The 22,265-nt window shown below is 44.0% G+C and overlaps 1 protein-coding gene across 1 annotated transcript; it reads left to right on the forward strand.

Annotated features, from left to right (window-relative positions):
* Window positions 1-338: 338 nt before the first annotated feature.
* Window positions 339-21,703, forward strand: glra4b (glycine receptor, alpha 4b). Its single transcript, XM_034179104.1, has 10 exons — window positions 339-382; window positions 1,679-1,806; window positions 5,356-5,423; window positions 17,076-17,299; window positions 18,143-18,225; window positions 18,312-18,449; window positions 19,751-19,965; window positions 20,266-20,541; window positions 21,058-21,216; window positions 21,300-21,703. The coding sequence occupies exons 1-10, from the start codon at window positions 339-341 to the stop codon at window positions 21,555-21,557; spliced, it is 1,593 nt and encodes a 530-aa protein (XP_034034995.1). The 3' UTR covers window positions 21,558-21,703.
* The last annotated feature ends 562 nt before the right edge of the window (window positions 21,704-22,265 follow it).

Raw genomic sequence — 22,265 nt, forward strand, 5'->3', positions numbered from 1 at the left:
TCACGTGGAGCCTCCATGCTCACCAAATGTGCTGCTGTCTCTTTAAATCTTCCTTCAGTAATTCCTGAAGCATGCATACAGCCATGAAAAAGAAATAAAGCTCCAAGTCATCCACACAAACACTGGCAAGGGGGAAAAGTATTAAAAAAAAAAAACCTCCTCTTCCTCACATTTTGAATTATACAGCAGCAGCTGCCTGTTTTGCACCTGCACAGACACAGAGGCTCAGCAAACAGAAGAGCAACACTCAAGTTTACAATCTCTCCTGATTATATCTTATTTTTTTAAGTTCCGTCTATTCAGTTTTTGTCTACCAGCTCAGAATGCAGTCTTTTATCATGGGCATTCTGTGGAATGTGTGCATCATTTTCCTACAAGGCAGGTAAGAGACAATCATTTTAGTATGTAATAAAACAACATGAAACCTAAGTGCTACTTTCTGAAAAGTTTATTTCATGCTGATGACAGTAATGAGATGTATTGTTAAATGAAGTAATTAATTGCATGTTAAATGAAATCTAATTTATGATTAAAAGAGTTACAGGTGTGGAGCAAACTTATTCTGAAGCTTTCATTGTTTTAAAAAAAGGGTAGTGCTAGATGTTTTTGTGCAAAACTGGTTCACTTTGGCTTCATGTATTTGAACTGCATCGGTTACACTTAAAAGTTGATGTGAAAAGCTGCTTTTTAAAGATTTCTGCACAGTACTTGCAGATTTCTCTCAAGCTAGAAAGAAGATTAAACTACCAGGTCACTTGGAGATCTCATAATTCCAGTATTCCTCAGAAACAATAAATGCCATCAGCTTTTACGTCTCCAAATTACAAGGCAATGCAATGAGGATAATCTGATTTAAATGAGGTGAAATTTGATGCAGACCTATAAAAAGAAAAAAAAAACAATACCTGCTGGACATATCCAGAATTGTAGCGAATAAATTTTATTGTGTTTGGTGAAAAGTAAGAGCATGTGCAGGTAAAGTTACATGTAGAGGATTAGATCTGCTGTTTGTTCACAGTGAGAGTTATTCTTTTGATTTCTTCTCTAATATTCTTGGATCCTGATTGTTCACCTTTGATCCTGATCATTGATCTTAATCAATCCTGATCTCTGATTTTGAGCTTTGAACCTGATAACTGATCTTTGATTTGGATCTTTAGATCCTGATAACTGATCTTTGATTATCATCAAATAGGCCTTTTTATTGAGTGTTTCTCTGTCTTGCTTTGATCCAAGAATCAGGACTAAATGAATTTGGATTGAAGGTGTAGACTGGCCTTTGATTGATCTTTGATTGGCTGTCTTGTTTTGATCCTTGATCCAGAATTAAAAGCATAGATTGACCTTTGACTCTAATCATCCATCCTTAAACCCACCAGAGAGTTTTTTTAAAGTCTGTCTTTCCTTCTATGATCCTATAATCAGGATTCAAGGAACTGGGATCAAAGGCAAAGACTGACAGTTTATTCCAATCAATCTCAGCATTCCTAAGGACCAGAGAGATCAGGATCAAAGGAATGAAACATAGATCAGAGGAAAGATCAATCCCTTAATCTTTGCCCTCACCAATATTTAAAGTACTTGACCATGTCACTGACTACTTCACCTTGTTTCTGACTGTATAACTAACTAGTGGAGCTAACCATTCATCCATAACAGTTATTCCTTCTTCTTGCAGATTTGGGAATTCTAAGGAGATTAAGCTCCCCAGCAGGGCGATAAAGCCCCCTTCTCCATCTGACTTTCTAGACAAACTGATGGGACGCACATCTGGCTATGATGCTCGCATCAGACCAAATTTCAAAGGTAGCAAAGTGTTGAAAATGCTTGTGTGAGGGTAGGTGTGAGAAAATGTCCTGCTCTGTTTGCTGAACACTCTGAGCACTGAAGGATGACAGATTCTGCACAGATGTGTCAGATGTGAGACACCGCAGGCCATCATGTTTGCACACGGGGGCTCATTTTTTGTCATGTGATATTATTCGTCCATGTTGACCAGCTGCAGGTGTTATTTTCACGCAGAGTTCTTTTAGATTTTGTTGTCAAAAAACAATTTGTTTTCTCCCTCACGGGCCTGTTGCAGTCTAGCTTTGATATCTCCTGGTGAGTAAAACTTGAACATTCTGTCCGACGTGCTTCTTCCTCAGTCTGTGCAGTTATAGTTCATGTATATTTCATACTTGCGGCACGTAGTTGTCACTGCATGCTGGGAAAATCACAGATGATTAGATATAAATACACTAATGCAGCTAAAGGAGAATCACTAAATTATTGACTCTCAGGGAATGACTATCTGAAATATGAAATGTTTAAAGTCAGCTACAGATGGATTTTGATAATAGGAAGCATACTGGAAATGACAGTGTTTGGTGCTGTTGTTTGGACACCCAGGTTTTACAGAAACTGTTTCAGTTGTTCATGTGTTTTCATTCAGCCCAACAAAAGTAAATGTTAACCAGCTTTGGAAAAGCAGACACATATGCATACACAAGGTGCATTCAAAAAGTATCCTACCTTGAAAAAATACAATTACTTACTTGGGGGTCTAAAATCCTAATCCCCTTTGAAGTAGTCTTCTTGGGACTGCACACTCGTCTCCCAGAGGTTCTGCCATTCCTAAAAGCATTTCTGGAAGGCCTCTTTTGAAATGGTGTCCATCTGTGCCGTTCTGCATGATTTCTTCTTGCATCTCAAATCAAGTCCCTTTTAGTGTTGTTTTGAGCCAAAAATCAGAGGGAGCCATATCAGGAGAGTAGGGAGCCTGACGACTCACAGGAGTGTCATGTTTGGCAAAGAAAACCTGAATCAGCTGTGCAGAATGATCCACCAACTTTTCTCCACCCAGAGAACCGGTGATTTGTGGTGCACAGCATCACACAGGCAACACTGGACCACCAGATAATACTTTTCATTAATATATTGGTCTTCTGCTGCATAGTGAATGGTAAATGGACTGCATTTATATAGCACTTTTCCATCTGCATCAGACGCTCAAAGCGCTTTACAATAATGCCTCACATTCACCCCAATGTCAGGGTGCTGCCAAACAAAGCGCTCACTACACACCAGGAGCAACTAGGGGATTAAGGACCTTGCCCAAGGGCCCTTAGTGATTTTCCGGTCAGGCTGGGATTTGAACCAAGGATCCTCTAGTCTCACGCCCAACAGCTTAACCACTGGACCATCACCTCCCCATAGTCATGATGCATTACCTCACTGGAGTCAAAGAAAATGGTCAAACTGACTTTGACAGCTCCACACCTGTCGTTCTTTCTTCAGCCTCGGTGATGCTGGATGTTTCCATTGTGATGACTAAAACTTGGTTTCCAGGTCGTACCCATAAACCCATGTCTGATCACCAGTACTACTGGTGTTCAGGAAATCAGGGTCCTGTGAGACTTTCAGACGCAGTTGCTTCTGCTCCGCCGTTAGCATCTTCAGCATGAATTTTGCTGACACTTTCCGCATGCCCAAATCCTCCGTCAGAATGGAATGTACCAAATCTGTGATAATCCCCATCTTGTCTGCAAGCTTCTGGATAGTGACACGACTGTCATCCATGACCAAAATCCGTATTCTGTTAATCACTTGGTTATTGCAGCTTGTGCATCGTCTATTGGAATGTGCTTCGCTCTCCACTGATGTGCACCCATTTTTAAAGTGGTTATACTACTCTTTTATTTGTGTTATACTTGTGACATCATCACCAAAAGCCTGCTGATTCTTGTGATTCGCAAAGTGCGAATGGTTGCAGCTCGGGTATCACCAAGCATTTGGCAAAATTTGATGCAATGCCTTTGCTCAAGTCGTTCTGTGATGTTATAACAAATGACCACCAATGGGTGCTCAGTACACGGACATATATATATATATATATATGTGTATGTGTGTGTGTGTGTGTGTGTGTGTGTGTGTTCTGTAAAATGCAGTGAGTGAATCCGCTCCAGTTTAACACAATGACTCAAAAACACTCAATAGTATCATATTGTTACTCACCTGTTTAAAAGAAGATGTAATGAGGACAAACTCTTGTATCTGGGGAATTTTGAAGCAGATCCATCGAAAGAACAGCTTTGTCTCTGCTATATCCCTTAAATGTTCTACCACCTACTGTATGGTTAGTACAGGCATTTTGCCTACATGAGTGTCACTTCAGTTACAGATGGTTAGTGGATGCTGGGCAAATTGTCACAAATTATGAACAGCTGTAGTGAAAACTCACGTTGTTAGAATGTCTCCTTGAACAATGGACACTTTGTATGTCTCTGTCCGCTAAAAAGCTAGCACCTACAGGGAGAATCATGATGCCCACTTTGTGGGTAAATTCTAGATGATATACGGTGTACAACAGAACACAAAACTAAAACTGACAATAAACAATAGAATCTGTGGCTGGTGATGGTGCCAAATCATTTTTGTCTGTTCTACAAATTAGTGATGCTAACTCAAAACACTGCTCCATGATATTTCAAAACCTATTATTCCGGGGTCTGTATCAAAGGGAAGATTACCAGATAATAATTACCAGATAATATATACAACAGAATGAGAAACTAAAACAATAGATAGGATGAATGTTTGACTGGGGATAGTGCCTTTGTCAAGTCTACAAATCAGTGAAACCAACTCAAAACACTGCCCTGTAGTATTTCAAAGCCTGTTTTGAGCAGTTCTGGAGTCCATAACAAAAGGAAAGCATTGCTACTTCTCCTGTTTGCTTCCCCTAGGTGTTGCCACAGCAGATTATCTGTTTCCTTCTCACTCTGTCTTCCTCTGTCACACCAACCACCTGCATGTCCTCCCTCACCACATCCATAAACCTCTACTCTTTGGTCTCCCTCGTCTTCTCCTGTCTGGTGGCGCCATCCTCAGCATCCTTGTCCCTATATACCCTAGGCCTCTCCATTGCAAATATTTAAACAAACCACAGAAAATTACATCTTATTCAGCTCTGCCACCTCCAGCTCCACCCCCTGTCTTTTTGTTAGCTTCACCATCTCTAAGCCGTACAACATAGCTGGTTTCACTACCATCTTGTACACTTTCCCTTTCATACTCGAAGATATCCTATCACAAATCACTCTTGCCACCTTTGTCTACTCTGCCTGCACTGTCGTCTTCACCTCTCTACCACACTGTCCATGACTTTGGAAGGTGACCCCAAGTATTTAAACTCATTGACTTTCATCACCAAGTGAAATACCAAGTGGCCAAATAATTTATGACTAAACTGTATGTGTGGTTTTTGAAATTACATGTAGCTTGAAACAAGGTCTAGTGTCCACCAAGGCCACTGCTTCTTGATTCATCTCAATGTATTTCATATAAATGAATGTGACAATCTGTTTCCCTCAGGTGCTCCTGTGAACGTCACTTGCAACATCTTCATCAACAGCTTTGGATCGATCACCGAAACCACTATGGTGAGGATTTTCTGCTTTACTAGCCATATGCCCTTCTCACATTACTATAAAGTCCAATACTAATAAATAAATGACAGTGTGACATTCAAATGTACAATGAGTTAACTGTGAATGTTAAACAATATCTTGATTTATCCTGATCTATTATAATTTTACACAAACATTATTATTATTATTGTTAACATTATTGTATTATTAGTAGTAGTTGTAGTAGTATAGTCCATCCATCCATCCATCCAACCATCCATCCATTTTCTTCTGCTTCATCTGGGGTCGGGTCGCAGGGGCAGCAGCTCAAGCAAAGCCGCCCAGACCTCCCGATCCACACACACCTCCCCCAGCTCCTCTGGGGGAACCCCGAGGTGTTCCCAAGCCAGCTGCGAGACATAGTCCCTTCAGTGTCTCCCGATGGGATGTACCCGGAACACCTCTTCAGCGAGGCATCCAGGGGGCATCCAAAAAAGATGCCCAAGCCACCTTAGCTGGCTCCTTTCGACGTGGAGGAGCAGCTGCTCGACTCCGAGTTCCTCCCGAGTGACCAAGCTCCTCACCCTATCTCTAAGGGAGCGCCCAGCCACCCTGCGGAGGAAACTCATTTCGGCCGCTTGTACTCGCGATCTTGTTCTTTCGGTCATGAGCCAGATCTCATGACCACGGGTGAGGGTTGGAACGTAGATCGATCGGTAAATCGAGAGCTTTGCCCCCCTGCTCAGGTCTCTCTTCACCACAACGGTCCGATACAGCGACCGCATCACTGCAGACGCTGCACCGATCCGTCGATCTCATACGCCATCCGTCCCTCTCGTGAACAAGACCCCGAGATACTTAAACTCCTCCACTTGAGGCAAAGACACTCCACCGACCTGAAGAGGGCAAGGCACCTTTTTCCGGTCGAGAACCATGGCCTCGGATTTGGAGGTGCCAATTTTCATCCCAGACGCTTCACACTCGGCTGCAAACCACTCCAGTGCACGCTGAACGTCCTGATTTGACGAAGCCAACAGAACTACATCGTCTGCAAACAGCAGAGACGAGATTCTGTGTTTCCCAAACCGGACCCCCTCTACACCCTGACTGCACCTAGAAATTCTGTCCATAAAGGTAATAAACAGAACCGATCACACAGGGCAGCCCTGGCAAAGACCAATGTGCACTGGAAACAGGCTTGACTTATCTGCTGCGGTTGTACAGGGATAGCCCTTAGCAAAGGACCCCGGACCCCGTACTCCCGGAGCACCGCCCACAGGGCGCCTCAAGGGACACAGTTGAACGCCATTTCCAGATCCACAAAACACATGTTGACTGGTTGGGTGAACTCCCATGAACCCTTGAGCACCGGATGGAGGGTGTAGAGCTGGTCCAGTGTGCCGCGACCAGGATGAAAACCACACTGCTCCTCCTGAATCCAAGGTTAGACTGTCGGTCTCCTCTCCAGTACTCTGGAATAGACCTTACCGGGTAGGCTGAGGACTGTGATCCCCCTGTAGTTGGAACACACCCTCCGGTCCCCTTTCTTAAACAGAGGGACCACCACCCCAGTCTGCCAATCCAGAGGCACTGTCCCCGACCGCCACGCGATGTTGCAGAGACGTGTCAACCAAGACAGTCCCACAACATTCAGAGATTTAAGGTACTCCGGATGGATTTCATCCACCCCAGGAGCCTTGCCACCAAGGAGCTTTCTGACCACCTCGGTGACTTCGGCCCGGGTAATGGATGAGTCCGCCTCTGAGTCCCCCTTCTCTGATCCTCTTCGGAAGATGTGACGATGGGATTGAAGAGATCCTCGAAGTATTCCTTCCAGTAGTATAGTCGTAGTATAGTGCAGGCTTGTATAAAGTAACTCACAGTGATACTTGAGTGAAAGTACAAGTATCTTACCATAAAATGTACTTTAAGTAAAAGTATTGAGTAAAAGTAAAATGCAAAATGAGTGGAGAGAGAAACAGTGATAGAAAAGAAAGCTAGTGTGGTGTCTGGAGAAACCGGGGGCGGGGGCTCAGCCCCTATAAAAGCCTGGATCTGCCTCTGGCAGAGTGCCGTTCTTTTTCTGAAGACCACACAGTTTTTTTTCCTGGAAGACCCACACACACTTTTCTGTTAAACACAACAGCCAGGCTCTTATGAAACAGAACAGTCATTTATAGCTACACAGTTGTGCTAAATGTAAAGTAAATAATTTTCCAAGCATCACCACCACCAACCACTGCAAAGCAACCAAACACTGCGCTCTTTGCATTCTCGAATCCAAAACGCGGAGTCGCATTTACGCAGCCCTTCTCTGCGAACATTTCAAATAAGATAAATAAAATGAAACAGACGTGCCGGCTTGTTTTGTCTGTATTTTTCCCCTTACATGTGTGTGTGTGTGTGTGTGTGTGTGTGTGTGTGTGTGTGTGTATATATATATATATATATATATATATATATATATATATATATATATATTAAAAAATTTGATGATCAATTTTTAAAAACATTTGACAGACCACCTTTGGGATAGAAATGTTTCGATCTATTCCTAAACTCAGTAGTAGGCCTTGTATCAGGGGTGGGCAGTTAGTTTTCCCATGCGGCCTCATGCATAACAGAAAATACTGTGGCGGGCTGGACCAATATATTGAACTCAACTCTATTCCATATTAATTTTATCTCTATAAAAAAACAATAAATTGTATTCTCTTGACAAGTTGCAACTATGAATGTTGTTGTTGTTCATTCGGCTGCCCCCAGTTTTGTTCGGGGTCGCCACAGCGGATACAGCCAGATCCGCATTGGTAATTGGCACAAGTTTTACAACGGATGCCCTTCCTGACGCAACTCCAGTTTCACCTGGAGAAACACTCACAGCCGCTGGTGTTCCAAAGAGTTCTGCCATCCAAGTACTAACCAGGTCCTGCTCTGCTTAGCTTCTGAGATCTGACAGGATCAGGCTTACACAGAGCAGACCAGCTGCACAAGTTACAGCTATGAATAACCAATGAAAAAAATGAAGCAGGCTTAGTAAACACACCAACATTATATACCGTGCATCTGGAAAGTATTCACAGCGTTTCACTTTTTCCACATTTTCTTACGTTACAGCCTTATTCTAGAATGGAGTAAATTATATTTTCCCCCTCAAAACTCTACTCAGTGCACCCCATAATGACAACATGAAAAAAGTTTTTTTTTTTAATTATTGCAAATTTATTAAAAGTTAAAATTAAGAAATCACACGTACATAAGCATTCACACCCTTTGCTCAGTTCTTTGTTGATGCACCTTTGGCAGCAATTACAGCCTCAAGTCTTCTTGAATATGATGCCACAAGCTTGGCGCACCTATATTTGCCCATTCCTGTTTGCAGCACCTCTAAATACTATCAAGTTGGATGGGGCACGTCAATGCACAAACATTTTCAGATCTCTCTAGTGATGTTCAGTTGGATTCAGGCTTGGGCTCTGTTTGGGCCACTCAAGGACATTCACAGAGTTGTCTTGAAGCCACTCCTTTGATATCTTGACTGTGTGCTTAGGGTCATTGTCCTGCTGAAAGATGAACCGTCACCCCAGTTTGAGGTCAAGAGTGCTCTGGAGCAGGTTTTCATCCAGGATGTCTCTGTACATTGCTGCATTCATATTTCCCTCAATCCTGACTAGTCTCCCAGTTCCTGCCGCTGAAAAACATCCCCACAGCATGATGCTGCCACCACCATGCTTCACTGTAGGGATGGTGCCTGGTTTCCTCCAAACATGATGCCTGGTATTCACGCCAAAGAATTCAATCTTTGTCTCATCAGACCAGAGAATTTTGTTTCTCATGATCTGAGACTCCTTCAGATTCCTTTTGGCAAACTCTAGGTGGGCTGCCATGTGCCTTTTCCTAAGGAGTGGCTTCCATCTGGCACCCTCCCATACAGCTCTGGAGCTCTGACACAGTGACTATTGGGTTCTTGGCCACCCCCTGACTGCCTCCCTCCCTTCTCCCCTGATTGCTCAGTTTAGACAGGTGGCCAGCTCTAGGAATATCCCTGTTGGATCTGAACTTTTTCCAATTACAGGTGATGGAGGCCACTCTGGTCATTGTGACCTTCAAAGAAGCAGAAATGTTTCTGTACCCAGATTTGTGTCTCGAGACTGTTGTGTTTAACAGATATGTGTGGGTCTTCCAAAAAAAGGTTGTGTCGTTAGAAAAAGAACAGCAACTCTGTTACAGCTATACAATTGGTGTAAGAGCAGGTCATCCACCTGCTCTTACACCTGTTGTTCCACTTATTCTGTCACCAACACCGTCAGCGTGGCGCGGCCAAAACCCAGCCTTTTACAAGACCTGAGGCCCCCTGCTGGTTCCTTCTGGACACCACAGTCCTCCCCTGAAAATGTATTACTTGACCTTTAAAAAAAACAAAACAAAACAAAACTTACACACCTGGTGCAGTAATCCCTTTTTCTATAAATTCAGTCTGTCTTGAGACTTAATCGTCCTCTCAGGTCTTCCCTCAACCTGAACTGCAGGGACTGGTTCCCAGACCTCTGGAAGAACCAGACGTGTCTCACAGTTCTCAGATTGTGGTTGTTTTGTCTTGAATAGTCCAAAATCAAAAACATCAAAAGCATGACTATCAGGACTTACATCATTTTTTGACCATTTGTTCTTGTTTCCAACAATTGGTTAACATTTCTTCACACATGCCCCATTCACAGAAATCAAATAAGTGACCGGATGCAGAACTCATCTCTTAATCTCACCACTCACCCACTCCTCTCCTCCCCTGTAGTTTCTAAGACTACTTGTCCAACACAGAAGTTCCTGAGTCTGCCCTTACTTTTTGATTCTTTCTGTGCCAATCGATCTTGGGCCACTTCTGAAAAGTTTGGTTTTACCAGAGACAACCTTGTGTGAACAGTTCCAGTTGTCACATGTGGTACATTTCTGTAACCAATCAATAAATTTGCAACATAGTGTTGCAGTGACTGACCACCAAGTGCTCTGCTTTTTGTCAACAATCTCTTAAAATTTTGCACCAACCGTCCAGCCAATCCGTTTGATGCTGGATGGTATGCTGGAGTTTTGATGTGTTTGACCGCATTAAATTTTAAGAATGTCGTAGATTCACTTGAAATAAATAGAGATCCCTTATCAGTTACTACGTCTTTAGGTAACCCATAAACAGTAAACAGGTTTCTCAAAACTTCGATGGTTTTCACATGGTAGTAGTCGACATAGGGATGATCTCTGGCCATCTTGCATATGTACATATCAATACCAGGAACATCTTACCCTTTGATTCTGCAAAATCCAAGTGTATTCTTTCCCATGGACCTGATGCCCATTTCCAAGTATGCACTGGTGCTTTATCAGGTGTACTCCACTGATATTTGCAGACTTCACATTGATTCACTTCCGTTTCAATTTCTTCATCCAAAGAAGACCACCACATTAAGCTCCTAGCTATGGACTTCATGTTGACCATTCCCCAGTGGCTGTCATGTAGCTCTGCAAGTAACCTATCTTTCAGACTATGTGGGATAATTACTCGAAATCCCTAGAGTAAACACTAATTTTCCACAGTTATATCAAATATTCTCCTCAAATACGGCTGGACAAAAAAAAAACATTTTACCTTAGCCAGGGTTGGATCTTTTGCAGTTTCACTTGCAATCCACTGAGGTGTGATCAGCAAACTGTCAAGGTATGAAACTCGAAACACCTACTTCCACAATTGGCAACCTGGACAATGCGTCTGTATTTCCATGCTGTTCAGAAGGGTTGTGTACCTTATCTCATATGACTAAGCTACTAAGATTATTGCCCAACTTTGCATTCTAGCAGATTTGCATTCTAGGATCTGCCAAGAGTGGAACTGTTTTTGGGCCTATGATCTTCAACAATGGCTTGTGATCAGTGATCAATGTAAATTTACATCCAAACAAATAATAATTGAATTTCATTACTCCAAAAACTAATCCTTTTCAATTTGAGAATAGTTTTTCTTGGCTTTTGTTAGCATTTGTGAACTAAAACTTTGTTTGAAACTAGCTGTCTTTTATCTTCTTCAAAAGCCCTGTCACACGACAGGACTCCCATTTGGCATCTTTATGCAGCAACCTTGTCATCGGTGCTATCACTGTTGACAAATTCGGTATGAACTTCCCATAGTAACTCAACAAGGACAGGAAAGACCTTAACTCTGTCATAGTACTTGGAGTTGTTGCTTGAGCAATAGCCTCACAGTTGTCTTTCAGAGGGCGAATTCTGTCAGCACCGTCTGGAATAGACCGTTACCGTCTAAACCTTGTAACACTTAATCCATCAGCTTCTGAAATATAGCAGGTGTGCTTGCCACCCCATAAGAGAGTCTGTTTACTTTGTAAAACCCCTTATGTGTGTTAATTGTCAAGAACGTTTTCACGTTCTTATCTAATTCAACCTGATGATAAGCTTGTGACAGAGCCAGTTTTATAAATCTGTCACCACCTGCCACCTGTGGTTTTGGTATTTGGTATTGATCGACTTCTAACAATGGGTTTATAGAGACTGTGTAATCACCACAAATCCTAACAGAATTATCCACCTTGGGAATGTTACATGTAGGTGAGGCCCACTCACTCTAACTTACTGCAGTTATCAAAATTTGAGCAACTTAAATTTTTGACCCCTGTACAAACTGAAATTGACTTTTGTCACCACTCTTACTTGTTTTCACCCCATAACTCCATAACATTCAGTCACAGATAGCACAAATTATACCTTTTTGGAATCTTTGTGATCAGACAAATAATGTGGTGTAGTTTTCAATATGATTGGAGCATCTTTTAATTTTGACCCCTGTGTGATTCTTCAATTGACCTCTACCTGGCTGCCTTTTGGAAATTCAAGTGGCCAATCATTTTTTCAAAAGAGTCATGTCTAAGGATATTTGTGCCAGATTTGGTGCATCTGTCACCTTTTGCAGGATTTCTCTGTAAATATTCTGTTATCTGCTGAATAATAGTTCACGCACAGTATGTCCTGTCAACATATTTGTTATGGTTAGAAACCGGACCAAATGGTTGGACCAAAATGCAAGGAGCAGAACAAAGGGATTTATTGGACAATTGGATGTGCAACAGAACTTGGAATTAAAGGGGAAACCTGGATTGCGGACACACGGCCCACACAGTGGTGGAACCAGGGAACCGCAGCCTGACCGGAATCGGAACCAGGATGATGAGTGGACGTGGGATCCCACAGCAGGAAGCAGTGGAAGAATGATACCGGCAACCAGGTGGCTGCCTGCAAGCTGTCGCCATGGATGCTGGAGGAGGAGAAAACAGGAGTGACATGCCGGGCACGCGAGCACAGTCGGTGGTTCAACTTCAAGTTGAGTTTAAAGCGTTGGAGCACAGGTGGCACATGAAGCGTGGCTAGACAAAAATCAGAAAACTCTGAGGGAGTACGCTCAGAGAACATGACAGCTGGCATAAACTGAAATGATTGCAAGGTGCTGCAGAAAATAGCTGGTCACAAAATGAGTGTGGACCCTCAAACGGTGCATAGGAATGCACAAAAATTCTGAATGAAAACACAGACACTGAGGCCAGGTTTACCAGGTAAGAATCACTGAGTTTTTGGCAAAGACGATGTGAAGAGCCAGGGCTTTTATACAGGTGCAGTGATGAGAGGCAGGCATGTTGATCAGCTTAAGGTGTGCCACCTGTGCAGAGGAGAACAGAGGCAGAGACCAGCAGCCATCAAGGCAGCCCACAACACTATCCCCCCCTCAATGGAAGCCCCCAGGTGACCTTCAGGGATTATCACAGTGTTCTCTGTAGACGTCCTGGAGGAGAGACAGGTCCAGGATGAGGTCCCGCTTCACCCAAGAGTGTTCTTCGGCTACATAACCCTCCCAGTCCACAAGATAGTAGAATTCCCAACCCCAAAGATGAACATCCAGAATCTTATTCACAGTCCAGGCTGGATGGCCATCCGCGATCCAGGCAAGAGATGGCGGAGGAGCTGGAGGACATAAACAGCTAGCATGGACGGGCTTCAGCCGGGGCACATGAAAGAGAGAGAGGCAGCTGGAGCCAGACAGCAGAGGGATTGACCATGCGGTCCACCATGAATGGCCCAATATACCTGGGTGCCAACTTCAGAGAGGGGGATGCCACTTGACGAAAGCCACACCTCCTGCCCGGGCTGATAGTCAAGGGCTGGGGTCCGGTGTTGGTTGGCACGGCAGTGGGTCTGGGTCTTGGTCTTTCGAAGGTCTGAACGGGTGGCCTTCCACACCCAATGGTACCTCCTGAAGTGGAGCTGCACAGAAGGAACAGTGATGCCTGTTTCCTGGGATGGAAATAGCAGAGGTTGGTAGCCTACAGAGGCTTCAAATGGTGAGAGTCTGGTAGCAGATGAGACCTGGGAATTGTGTGCATACTCCACCTAGGGGAGATGTTGGCTTCAATTAGTCGGGTGGGAAGACATGATACACCTAAGCGTGGACTCCAGGTCTTGGTTCGCCCGCTCCGCCTGCCTGTTGGTCTGAGGGTGGAACCTGGACGACAGACTGACCAAGGTCCCAAGTGCCGAGCAGAAACTGCACCATACCCGGGAGGTAAATTGGGGTCCTCAGTGAGAAACAATGTCCTGTGGGATGCTATGCAACCAGACCACATGGAGGACCAGGAGGTCAGCAGTGTCCTGGGCAGATGGGATCTTCGGCAGGGCCACAAAGTGGGCTGCCTTGGAAAACTGGTCCACAACCATGAGGACAACAGTGCTACCATCAGATGGAGGCAATCCCGTAATGAAGTCCAGACAGACGTGGGACCAGGGGGACTGAGTGTCGGGAGAAGCTGCAACAGTCTAGTGGGTGGCTGGTGAAAGGTTTCACCTCTGGCACAGATGGTACAGGCTTGAATGAATTCCCTCATGTCTGCCTGGATGGTGCACCACAAGAAGTGGGGGCGGAAGAGCTCCAAGGTCCAGTGACTGCTGGGATGGCAGGACAGTTTGGAGGAGTGGCAGAATTGGAGGTCTTAGGACCTTGCTTCAGGTCACAAAGGGTCAGTATGGCAGTCCAAAGCCTCCTGGACAACTCTCTCAACATCCCAGGTGAGAGCTCCCACGATCATGGACCAGGGAAGGATGGTAGCCAGAGCTGTGGGTGGTTCTTTGGCAGAGCAAAACTGCCAGGAAAGAGTATCCAGTTCTTCATTTTTACTGACTGGTCAGTGTTGTGTGGGCCACCAGAAGAGGAGGTACTGCTGGCCCACCACCAGAGGGCGCCCTGCCTGAAGTGCGGGCTTCAGGCACGAGAGGGCGCTGCCGCCACAGACACAGCCGGGGGTGACAGCTGTCACTCATTATCTCTTGACAGCTGTCACCCATCTACACTACATCATCTCACTCCATAAAGACCGGACGTCATCTCCACCTCGTTGCCGAGATATCATCTACCTGTGAAGGTAATATTCTCTGCTGTATCTAAAACTGCCATAGTCTGAACTCTTTTGCAGCCGCTTTCCTGTGGTGTGCCTTATCTGCTGGATTGGCGTTTGGTGTGAACAGCAACGGCTTCGCTTCACACCCAAACCAGATAAGTGGTTTAACAGGAGCTGCACGAGTGTGTGATTAGAGGTGGAGGTGACTTTCCACCTTCTGACTGTTTTTGTTACTGGGTGTGCACACACCCACATCTCACTGTTTGTGCTCCTCGCCAGCAGTACCAGATCCGACAGTTGGGGACGGTGATCACCTGGGAATTCTGGACTTGGCGGCTCCAGTATTCACCAGGTTCTGTGGCGGTGGAAATCGTGTGGTCCCGGCTCTTCTCAGGACAGACGACTTCTATCCTCGAGCCTGCCCACACGTCACCTTGGTGTATTGACTGCTATCAGATTCTGTGATTGTCTGTATAATCGTTGTGCACATTCATAACATTAAATTGTTACCTTTTGGCTCATCTATTGACCGTTCATTTGCGCCCCCTGTTGTGGGTCCATGTCACTACACTTTCCCCAACAGGTCAGTATGAGAAGGTGAAATTGAAGCGGCCAAAAAAACAGGGACCACCTGGCTTGATGGGAGTTTAGCCACTTAGCGGACTGGATGTATTCTAGGTTGCGGTAATTGGTCCAGGCAATGAATGGAACTGCGGCCCCCTCCAGCCAGTATCTCCACTTAGCCAGGGCTTTCCTAACTGCCAGGAGTTCCCGGTTGCCCATGTCATGGTTCCTCTCAGCGGGAGACAGGTACAGTGAGAAGAAGGTGCACGGCGGAGATGGTCATCAACCTCAGATCTTTGGGAGAGGACAGCACCGCCTCCACTATGAACTAGCGATCCAGGTCCGGCTGGGTGAGAATGGGTGCTATGGAAAATGGGTATTGAGAAGAGTCAATTAGAATGAGTCTGCCTAAGGAGTCCAATGAAAGGGTGTTTTGGTAGAAGTGACTGCAGTAAGGAGGGCAAAGACCTAGCTAAAGCTGTGGATAAACTGTCAGGAAAAGTTGGCAAATCCTAGAAACTTTTGAACTTGTTTGACAGAGGACGGAACAGGCCATTCGGTGACCGCTTTAACTTTTGGGGGATCAGGCTTGATTTGGTTGTGGGTGATAATAAAACCGAGAAATGAAACTGCGTGAAGGTGAAAACCACATTTCTCAGCTTTCACAAACACCCAGTTCTCTAGCAACAGCTGAAGGACTAGACGTACGTGCTTGGTGTGAGAGTGGGCATCCAGGGAAAAAATATCAGGATGACATAAAGATGAACAAGCATGAACTGGTTGAGGAAGGCAAGCAACACTTTGTTTACCAATGCCAGCATGTGACACGCACAGCGGTGGAACCAGGGAACCACAGCATGACTGGAATCGGAACCAGGATGATGAGTGGACGTGGGAGCCCACACCAGGAAGCAGTGGAAGAATGATACCTCAAACCAGGTGGCCGCCTGCAAACTGTCAACATGGATGTTGGAGGAGGAGAAAACAGGTGAGTGACGTGCCGGGCATGCACAGTCTGTGGTTCAAGTTCAAGTTGAGTTTAGAGCATTGGAGCACAGGTAGCGCGTGAAGTGTTGGCTAGACAAAAATCAGAAAACTGAGGGAGTACACTCAGAGAACATGACAGCTGGCATAAACTGAGACGATTGCAAAGTGCTGCAGAAATAGCTGGTCACAAACTGAACGTGGACCCTCAAACACTGTGTAGGAATGCGCAAAAACTCTGAGTTAAAAAACAGATAGGGCAGGTTTACCAGCTAAGAATCACTGAGTTTCTGGTGAAGATGATGTGAGGAGCCAGGGCTTTTATACAGGTGCAGTGCTTAGAGGCAGGCATGTCGATCACCTTGAGGCACACCACCTGTGCAGAGAACAGCAGAGACCAAGGCAGCACACAACAATATTATTAGCATGAAAGTGTTATTTATAGATAGATAGCTGAAAGTGGTGCTTTCTGTCCCTCACGTTACACTGGAGGCTGTTTTGTCTGCAGTAATTTTTTTAAACTCATGTTTTGCATTAAAAATGTTACTGTGTGTGTGTGTGTGTGTGTGTGTGTGTGTGTGTGTGTGTGTGTGTGTGTGTGTGTGTGTGTGTGTGTGTGTGTGTGTGTGTGTGTGTGTGTGTGTGTGTGTTGTGTTTTGTTTTGTTTTGTTTTTGTTTCTGACTGAACTCACTGTAGGACTACCGCCTCAACGTATTTCTTCGTCAGCAGTGGAATGACCCACGCCTGGCATATAAGGAGTATCCAGATGACTCCCTGGACTTGGACCCCTCTATGCTGGACTCAATTTGGAAACCTGACTTGTTCTTTGCAAACGAAAAAGGAGCAAACTTTCATGAGGTCACCACAGACAACAAACTGCTCCGGATATTCCAGAATGGAAACGTCCTCTATAGCATCAGGTGATCCCATTTCAACAAACTAGATAATTGTACCCATGGAATGAAGACAGGAAGGGCTACAGCAGTCTGACATTTGACCCCAGTGACCCTCACCTTCACCCAGTGATGTGCAGTGAGGTTAATGGCTGGTGAGGCACTGACTTCATCACAATCAGATTTAAATACATATGAACACCACAGAGTAGCTTAGTCACTGTTTGATTGGCAGCAGCTAACGGGTTATGTTTAAAATCTCATATCAGCATTCTTTACACATACAAACTGTAGCACACAAAAAAGCACATTTAATTAAAAAAGTTGCTATGGTCTTACCTTTACTTATAAATGAAGTCCACATGTGCCGCTCCTTCTGAACAAAAGCATCAGTGACTTGCTTGTCGCAGTTTTCCTTATCTTTCTTCAGTTTTAAAAGTCTCAGTGGAGATCACTGCCAGGGAAGAAAGTCGTCCTTCATTAGTCCTGTTCCGACTGTATGTTTGGAGTCTTTTCTGGCTTTGAATGTGAGTGGTCGACCGCTCATCTGTGATGACACTTCTTTGTAAATTCTTCAGGTCACAATATCCCATCTGAGTCCAGACATTGTCAAAAGTTGAGAAACTAAGGCAGGAAAATTTTGAAAAGGCAGTGTCTTACTGGACATCCACACAGCCAGACTTTACGTATGTCCAACTTCATTTGAAAAGACTGTCACTTCTGTTGTTTGAAGTAAATCTTTTAGCTATGGTGTATACATACACACACACACACATATATATATATATATATATATATGCATGCCGATTTATCAGTTCAGTCACGGCCCATCTGCTTCATATTTTCCTTGTATTTGTTCATGTTTTCCAGGCTCACATTAACTCTTTCCTGCCCTATGGATCTGAAGAACTTCCCCATGGACAGCCAAACATGCACCATGCAGCTTGAAAGCTGTAAATTGATTTTTCAAAGCCAGCTAGTACTGATTCTGTGTCCATGAAACTTGGTGTATTTTATCTCTCGTCTGCATCTCTTCCAGTTGGCTACACCATGAATGATCTTATTTTTGAGTGGTTGGACGTTGGCGCAGTACAGGTGGCTGATGATCTGACACTCCCACAGTTTGTGCTCAGAGAGGACAAAGGTCTTGGTTACTGCACCAAACACTACAACACAGGTACAAAACACATGCTGACCTGTCATCCTGCAGCCTTTATAAAAATATTCCCCACCTTGTAAGTTTTTTTTTCTTGTTTTGTTGCATTCAGTCACACTGGATATAATTGGGCTTTTCTGACACTGAAAGACCCATTGATTACAAAACAACCTAATTGTTTTCCAGTGGAAAACTGAACAATTAACTGCATACATATACACCTCATTTAAAGGAGTTACAATGGTGCTTTAAACATAAATATGGCAGCCAGCACCTATTTTCTACATATAGATTTAGTGGTTTGATGGCATCCTCTGCAGAAAATGCTCTGAGCTTGTCCATGCTGTTTATAATCTCAGTCTGACTGTGCATGCATGTGATTTCCATGTGTACATGTTTAGTGCATGTGAGTCCTACTCTGTGAAACTACTGTCCCGCCTCATGTTAATAAAGGAACAGCAGTACTCAGTTGTTGAAATCTCCCCACCCCCCAAGATGGCAGACAGGAGCAGCTTTACAGTAATACATCCAGAAATCAAATTTAAGGCTAAACATCAAGAACGTGGTTAGACTAGAATCTACATACATCTGGCTTTTATCACATTGAGAGCTGTTAAAAGCTGAGACCAGAGGATTCTTGGTTCAAACCCCCATCTGGCCGGAAAATCAGTAAGGGCCCTTGGGTAAGGTCATTAATGTCCAAGTTGCACCCTGTGTGTAGTGAGCACTTTGCATGGCAGCACCCCGACATCATTGTGTGAATGTGTTTGTGAAAGGGTGAATGTGAAGCATCATTGTAGAGTGCTTTGAGCTTCTAATGCAGATGGAAAAACGCTATATAAATGCAGTCCATTTTACCAACAAAGTACTTGTCAATTGTAACACTCATTACACCTACAAAGGTGCCACTGAGTATGGTCCTTGTGTGGTAGCATCTTGACATAATTTTTTGTGAATATGAGACATTCATTCATTCATTGTAAAACTTTCCTTCTTTGGAAAAATATCAGACTAAGCACAATATTTGCGGCTGCAACGATCCAACCTAAAACCCAAGAAAACACAGCATAGACTCCGAGCTAAAGCGTAACACTCTCATTTCCCAGTGATGCTACTGGGAGAGCTTTAAATTTCAAAGTCATTCACTGTAATTTGACTAGCAGAGGATTTGATTGATGCCATGTTTTGTTTAGACATGAAAACTTGAAACGCTGTGCAGAACACAGAAATATCTTTTTTTTTTCCTTGTTGTTTTTGTTTGTTTGTTTTTGCTTCTGCATTGAAAACTGGCCTCAACGGTTTATATCTTCTTCTGTGTTTAGGTAAATTCACTTGTATCGAGGTCAAATTTTACCTGGAGCGTCAAATGGGGTACTATCTGATCCAGATGTACATACCTAGTCTGCTCACTGTTATCCTGTCTTGGGTGTCATTCTGGATCAACATGGATGCGGCTCCAGCTAGAGTGGGACTTGGAATCACAACTGTGCTGACCATGACCACACAAAGCTCTGGCTCCAGGGCTTCCCTCCCAAAGGTTGGACAGCTTGGTTTCCTGTATTAATGATAATTCATTGCCAAGCATAACGGGACTATATAAAGCACTTTCACTTGTCAGAAGTTGGGCTATACGCAGGGGCGTAGCACCAGATTCTTAACATTAATAACATGCAACACAAAAATGTATTTAATGCCAGTTTTTTGTGGGCTCCCCCCCCCCCATGCTCTGGGCCCCTTTACCCCCCCCAGTCCGACGCCCCTGGCTACATCTTGAAATGAATAATGATGAGTGACTTTAATGTTTTAAATATGTGCGTTGCTTTTCACACTCATACAGGTGTCCTATGTGAAAGCCATTGACATATGGATGGCTGTGTGTCTCCTTTTTGTGTTCGCTGCACTGCTGGAGTACGCGGCTGTGAATTTTGTGTCACGTCAACACAAGGAGTTCTTCAGACTGAGAAAGAAGCTAAAAGAGCAGCAGCAGAGAACTGTGAGTAGGACATACCTAGACTACCCTCCAGGTGTCTGTCACCTGGCTGTGCATGAGCATGCCACCGTGCAGCTGCACATCAGTGTTCACTCAAACATCACCTGTTCTCATTTTGACCTTTAATCCCAATGACCTTGACCCAAATGACTGACCTTTGGTCAATTTGATGCCACCTGGCAATTCTAGAACCCACCTAGTACTTATGTGTGCCAATTTTAGTGGAGATCAGACTGGGGGAAAAGAAATCCTAATTTTGACCTTTGACCCAATTATCATGACCTTTACAAAAACAAACCACTTAATGGCAATTTTGGGGTCAACCTACACCCACATAAGTTTGGTCTAAATTGTCCAAAGCGCCATGGAGGAGTCGTGACACCAACAAAGACACAAACAAATGTTTTCAAATTATAGTCTGATTCAAATATTTAATAAATTTAACGGACTCGTGAACAGATCCTTCCTTAAACTGTGACAGCAGCTGCATGTCTGCTTAAATCCTTCTTATTGTTTTATTTGGAGTGCTCAGCACCACTGTCTCCTCCGACTGCATCTTCAACCTCATTTCACATTAATGTCACATTTGCATTCATGTCACCACAGAGACAGTTGTTACTTGTTAAACGTTAAATGCAGCAGACGGATCGGAGCCGTGCAGTCTGTCTGATCAGCTCTCTGCTGCTGTTCTTCTGTCAGCAGAGAAGCAGTGACAGTAAAGTCAAAGGAAACAGTGTGTCGAGTAACAGCGCTCCTCACAGGACCACCGCTACGCTGCCGTGCAGCGCCTGCGCCAGAGTACGTGTCACCGCTCGTTTCAACAGCAAATCATCAAAGACAAATCTGTGTGACGGAGCCTCTTGTGTTTTGATTTGTTGTAGGAAGAGGAGTTGGCACAGCAGGGTTTGTTCTTCCAGAGTTATGGGATTGCACTGACAGCAGAAATGGATTCCACGCCAATCTTTGCCAATTTACCCCCTGGTTTAGGTTTCTATGACATCCACAGGCGCTTTGTGGATCGGGCAAAAAGAATCGACACCATATCTCAAGCCATGTTTCCCATGAGTTTCCTCATGTTCAATATCCTCTACTGGCTGACTTACAAAGTCCTACAACACGAGGTTCAAGTCCCGCTGTGACGGACGCTGCAAACGTGTTGGATCCTCCTGTTTCTTCTCCGTTCACTCAAACATTTACAGACTGAAGGTCTCTCGCCGAGCAGTGCATAATGTGTGCCCGCAACACAGAAATGCCATCAGTTTCTTTTGAATTCTTCATACATTTGAAGATGTGCACCTTTTTTGTGGGTGGTGGGCACGGATTCTATGGACACTTCAGTGTTTGCACAACTGACTCACAGTTTTGAGTTTTGAACTGTTTGGGAGTGCAGCACATCTCCTTTGGAATAAGAAGAAAATCTGTTTACATTATTTTAGGACTATTATTTTAGCACTATTTTTGGTACTGTCAGGTCAACAAGAGTGCAGCTTCCTTGGTAATGGAAAATAAAATCTTTGATCACACTATTTTGCTTCTTTTAAAGCTACAGTTTGTAGGATTTGTAGGCCCTTATTAGAAAAATGGAATATAGCATTTGTAACCAACTGTTCAGTCATGCATATTTACCGGCAACATTCAATGTGTTTTCATAGGCTTAGAATGGGCCTTTTTTCTCTTTCTTTCTTATTAAATAGTTAATTAATCCTAATTAATTAATTAATTGCACAGTATGTAAAACAGTAAAAAAAAAAAAAAGTCCAGTAGAGCTAAGTGCCACTCTTTGGAGCTTTGAGTTCATCGTTTGAAGTGACTGGCCTTGCAATCTGAGTTAAGTTTAAATCAAAATC

Source organism: Thalassophryne amazonica, chromosome 9 (genome assembly GCF_902500255.1).
Source record: "Thalassophryne amazonica chromosome 9, fThaAma1.1, whole genome shotgun sequence".
In the NCBI taxonomy this organism is placed as follows: domain Eukaryota; kingdom Metazoa; phylum Chordata; class Actinopteri; order Batrachoidiformes; family Batrachoididae; genus Thalassophryne; species Thalassophryne amazonica.

Excerpts from the sequence above, each read along its gene's own strand:
- glra4b (XM_034179104.1), top strand. The coding sequence starts at position 339 with ATGGGCATTCTGTGGAATGTGTGCATCATTTTCCTACAAGGCAG. Across the intron at positions 17,300-18,142 it reads AACGTCCTCTATAGCATCAG|GCTCACATTAACTCTTTCCT; the intron begins GTGATCCCATTT and ends CATGTTTTCCAG. Across the intron at positions 18,226-18,311 it reads CACCATGCAGCTTGAAAGCT|TTGGCTACACCATGAATGAT; the intron begins GTAAATTGATTT and ends CATCTCTTCCAG.